Source organism: Mus pahari, chromosome 19, assembly GCF_900095145.1.
Source record: "Mus pahari chromosome 19, PAHARI_EIJ_v1.1, whole genome shotgun sequence".
In the NCBI taxonomy this organism is placed as follows: domain Eukaryota; kingdom Metazoa; phylum Chordata; class Mammalia; order Rodentia; family Muridae; genus Mus; species Mus pahari.
In genome coordinates, this window is record NC_034608.1 from 9,779,849 (window position 1) to 9,784,074 (window position 4,226).

General features: G+C 51.5%; 1 protein-coding gene across 2 annotated transcripts in view; it reads left to right on the top strand.

Annotated features, from left to right (window-relative positions):
• Znf324 (zinc finger protein 324) overlaps window positions 1-3,390 on the top strand; it is a 7,615-nt gene extending 4,225 nt beyond the window's left edge. For both annotated transcript variants that reach the window (XM_021219088.2, XM_029531843.1), the window contains exon 4: window positions 318-3,390. In XM_021219088.2, coding sequence (XP_021074747.1) covers window positions 318-1,741 — 1,424 coding nt within the window. In that variant the 3' untranslated portion in view covers window positions 1,742-3,390. The remainder of the gene's footprint in view (window positions 1-317) is intronic.
• Window positions 3,391-4,226: the final 836 nt, after the last annotated feature.

The window sequence follows — 4,226 nt, forward strand, 5'->3', positions numbered from 1 at the left end:
CTGCCTCTGCCTCCCAAGTGCTGGGATTAAAGACGTGCACTAGCACTGCTCAGCTTCTTCAATACATTTGTTGTTGTTGTTGTTGTTTGTTGTTTGTTTTTGTTTTGGGGGGAGGTTTTTTTGTTTTTTTGTTTTTTTTGGGGGGGGGGTTCAAGACAGTGTCCTAGGGTCCTATCCCTGGCTGTCCTAGAACTCACTCTGTAGACCAGGTTGGCCTCAAATTCAGAAATCCACCTGCCTCTGCCTCCCAAGTGCTGGGATTAAAGGCTTGCGCCACCACTGCCCGGCCCAAGGTAATTATTTTTTCTCTGCTTCAGGATCCAATTATAGTGCAAGAGACAGACATGTGTCTGGAACACCTCCAGGGGCCACCTGTGACAGGCCTGATAGGATACCTACTGGTCTCCTTCCTCCTGCTGGTGCCTACCCGGATGCAAAAATTCTGGAGGGACACCAAAGTGCCTGCCCATCTCTACAGACAAAACCCACAGGGGTATCAGTGATTTACTGGGAGCAGCTACTGCTAGGTTCCAGCAACAGTGAAGCAACTGTCAGCCTGCGACTGACTTCCCCAGTAGGGGTTCCTGAAAATGGTTCGTCTAGAGTGAAGGCCTTCTCTGACTTTCTGGCCCCAGGGACGCGGCCACGGGTAGCAGGGCCGCAAAAGCCAGAGATGCAGCCAACCCCTGGGAAAACTTTCCAAAGCATTGCAGATCTCCATGGGGCAGAGGAGGGACGTGGGATGAGTGAGGCTTGGCATGAGTCTCAGGGAGACCCCAATGTTCCAGAAGCCCGGATATGGGATGAGCTGGGAGAGGCCCTCCAGGCCGGCCCAGGTCTTCTCTCTGGGGAAAAAACTTTCGAATGTAGGGCATGCAACAAAGTGTTCGTGAAGAGCTCAGACCTCCTCAAACATCTGCGTACTCATACCGGAGAGCGGCCTTATGAGTGCGCCCAGTGCGGCAAGGCCTTCAGTCAGACATCTCACCTGACTCAGCACCAGCGCATCCATAGCGGTGAGACGCCCTATGTGTGCATGGTGTGCAGAAAGGCCTTCCGACACAGCTCCTCACTGGTGCGCCATCAGCGCATCCACACGGTCGAGAAGTCATTCCACTGCAACGAGTGTGGTAAGGCCTTCAGCCACGGCTCCAACCTCAGTCAGCACCTAAAGATCCATGCAGGAGGGCGGCCCTATGCCTGCGCACAGTGTGGCCGCCGCTTCTGCCGCAACTCACATCTTATTCAGCACGAGCGCACGCACACCGGCGAGAAGCCCTATGCCTGCTCCCTCTGTGGTGCAACCTTTAGTCAAGGCTCCTCTCTCTTCAAGCACCAGCGCGTGCACACTGGAGAGAAGCCTTTCTCTTGTCCACAGTGTGGCCGTGCCTTCAGTCACAGCTCCAACCTCACACAGCATCAGCTGCTGCACACTGGCGAACGACCCTTCCGCTGCGGCGACTGTGGCAAGGCCTTTGCCAAGGGCGCAGTGTTGCTCAGCCACAGGCGCATTCACACGGGTGAAAAGCCCTTCGTGTGCACGCAGTGTGGCCGTGCTTTCCGTGAGCGCCCAGCCCTCTTCCATCACCAAAGGATCCACACAGGAGAGAAGGCTCTGCGGGGGTCCAGGGGCAGCACACACCCCCAGGCTAGGTCTCTTGGGGCATCCTTAGATGGTGCACCTCCAAAGGCCACTTCTACCATAGACCCACCAGCAGTCCCAAAGATAGCTGAGGCCTAAGGTCACAGCTGTGCCCTTCTCTGGAATCCCTTTCACTCACTGTGGAAGAGCCTGTGTTCTCAGCAAATCCACTGTGTGTGAGCCAGGTACGAGGAAGACTTGCCAGTCAGTTACATTTACAGCTATATCCTAAAAGAAGCTGTCCTTGAGAGGAATCCATAGAATGCATGACTTCCACCACCACCACCCCCGTGGAGTGGGCAGGGACTGACCCCTGAACTAGTGTGTGACCGTCAGACTTTTATCTTCATGGTGATGCCACTTCAATATTTCCTGACTGTGGCTATACAAACAGGAAAAGAGCCCGCAGTAGGCGGGAACTCTCAGAGTAGCAGCTGGAGACACCACCCCAGTGCGTTCCATTTCTTTGGTGCAAGCCTCAGGCAAACAAATGGTTTGTTTCTGTGCCTCAGCTTTCTCCTCTGGGAAATGAAGAGGGAAGGAGATCTGGACCAGTGGAGGATGATGCTATAAAATATGCTAGCAGCTGGATACTGTGACACATGACTTTAAACTTGGGGAGGCAGAGGCAGGCATGTCTCTTCTGAGTGGAAGGGCAGCCTGATCTTCAGAGTGAGTTCCAGGTCTCAATCAGAGTTACACAGTGAAACCCTGTCTAAACAAAGAGTAAAGTCCAAGTAGACTCACAGCCAGCCACGTGCTGGGTGCTGCCCAGTGAGCAGCTTGTGGGCCTTGTATTGATGTCTCCGCTTCGAACGAGAAAACTCAGGTGGCACAGGAGAGTTAGTGTGGCCTAGAGCACACAGCAGAACCAGGGTTGAACTCAGGTGTACTTCTCCAGTCTCCATCCAGGCTCCCTTCCCTCTAGTCTACCAGGCTCAAAGGGCTGGCATAACCCATCAGTAGGAAATGGAAGCCTGAAAGGAAGGTGTGGCCCTCAACTCTGAAAGACAGGTCAGAAATGCTGGCTCCTCGCCGGCGGGCATTCATCCCCATCCTCACCCGAGCCTGTCATCAGCCACTACCAAAGCCATGCTATATGAGCCCTTATGTCTGAAGTGGTGCTAGTAACTTGAGAGGAAATGAGACAGGGCTGCTTATTTTTGCTGGGCTTAACCATCATGCGCGCGCACACACACACACACACACACACACACACACACACACACACACACGTCCCATCCCACACATCTGAGCCCAAGGTAAAGAGCTGAGCAGGGAAGACTTGGCATTTCCTAGGACTTCTCAGACCCCTCCCCTGACTCCCAGTGATAATGACTCTAAATTGTGAGGGAGGGCTGGCCTTTAGCAGACCAGGTCCCGTGTGGACCTGAGGTCATACCAACAGGGAAATGAATGCCAGTATTGAAAAGTTAAAACAGATATATACTGTAATTTCTTACCTAGATATGAAAGTCCACATCTCTTGACTCCAGGACATGCCTCCTGGTTTTTATTACTGTTGTTTATAGTTCATAATTATATGTGTGGATACATGTATGTAAGGGCATGCATGCATGCAGAAGTCAAAGGACAATTTTCAGGAATCAGTTTTCTCCTTCCACCATATGGGTGCTGGGGGTGGAACTCAAGCTGTAATGCTTCATGGTACAAGCTTCTAACCTCTGAGCCATCTTGTTGGCCCTGATGTTGTTTTGTGCCAGGGTCTCATATAACCCAGGCTAGCCTTGAACTATCTCTGTAGCCAAGGCTGGCCTTGAACTTCTGTTCTCCTGCCTTTACTTCCTGAGTGCTGAGACTATAGGCATACAGCTGCATGTCAGGTTTATTCAGTGCTGGGGATTAAACCTTGTGCCTATTTAGCAAGCACTCCACCAACTCAACTATGTCATTCTACCTCAGTTTTGGGTTTGAATTAGTTCAAAGAACTAGGCTTGGTGTGGCATGCCTGGAATCCCGACGCTTAGGAGTTCGAGGGGTCAATTCAAGGATAGTTTGAGGCCTTGTATTTTGTTTCAAGACAGAGTTTCTCTGTGTAGCCCTGATCATCCTGGAACAGGATGCAGCTCTGTAGAACAGGCTGGCCTTGAATTCAGAGAAATCCACCTGCTTCTGCCCCCCCCCCCAAGCACTGGGATGAAAGTCCTACATCATCACAGCCCAGCATTGAAGCCCCTATCTTAAAAAAGAAAAAAACTGAGTTGAGATACACCTGTGTGAACAATAATACTTGTTTTTACCCTAAAACAAAGCAGATGCTATTAAATGGATGTACAGAGACTTGCCATTGGAGTCAGCACAGATGCTGTGGCTTTAATCTGGGTTCTCAGAGAGGCCATAGGGTAGAGGTATAGCTTATCTTATCTGCATCCCAGTGTAGGATGAAGTCATCTATATCCCCTTGGCGGCCACAGCTAGGTGGGGGAAGCCAGGAGATCTGGAGAAAGTGAACTGCTCCAGAGCAGTTCTGTTGGTAGATGAACCTTTGTGGACCGGGCTATGGGAGGGAGTAGGGTGGGAAGAACCAGTCAGTGCTGTGACTGTGTCAAATGTGCAAAGTTGA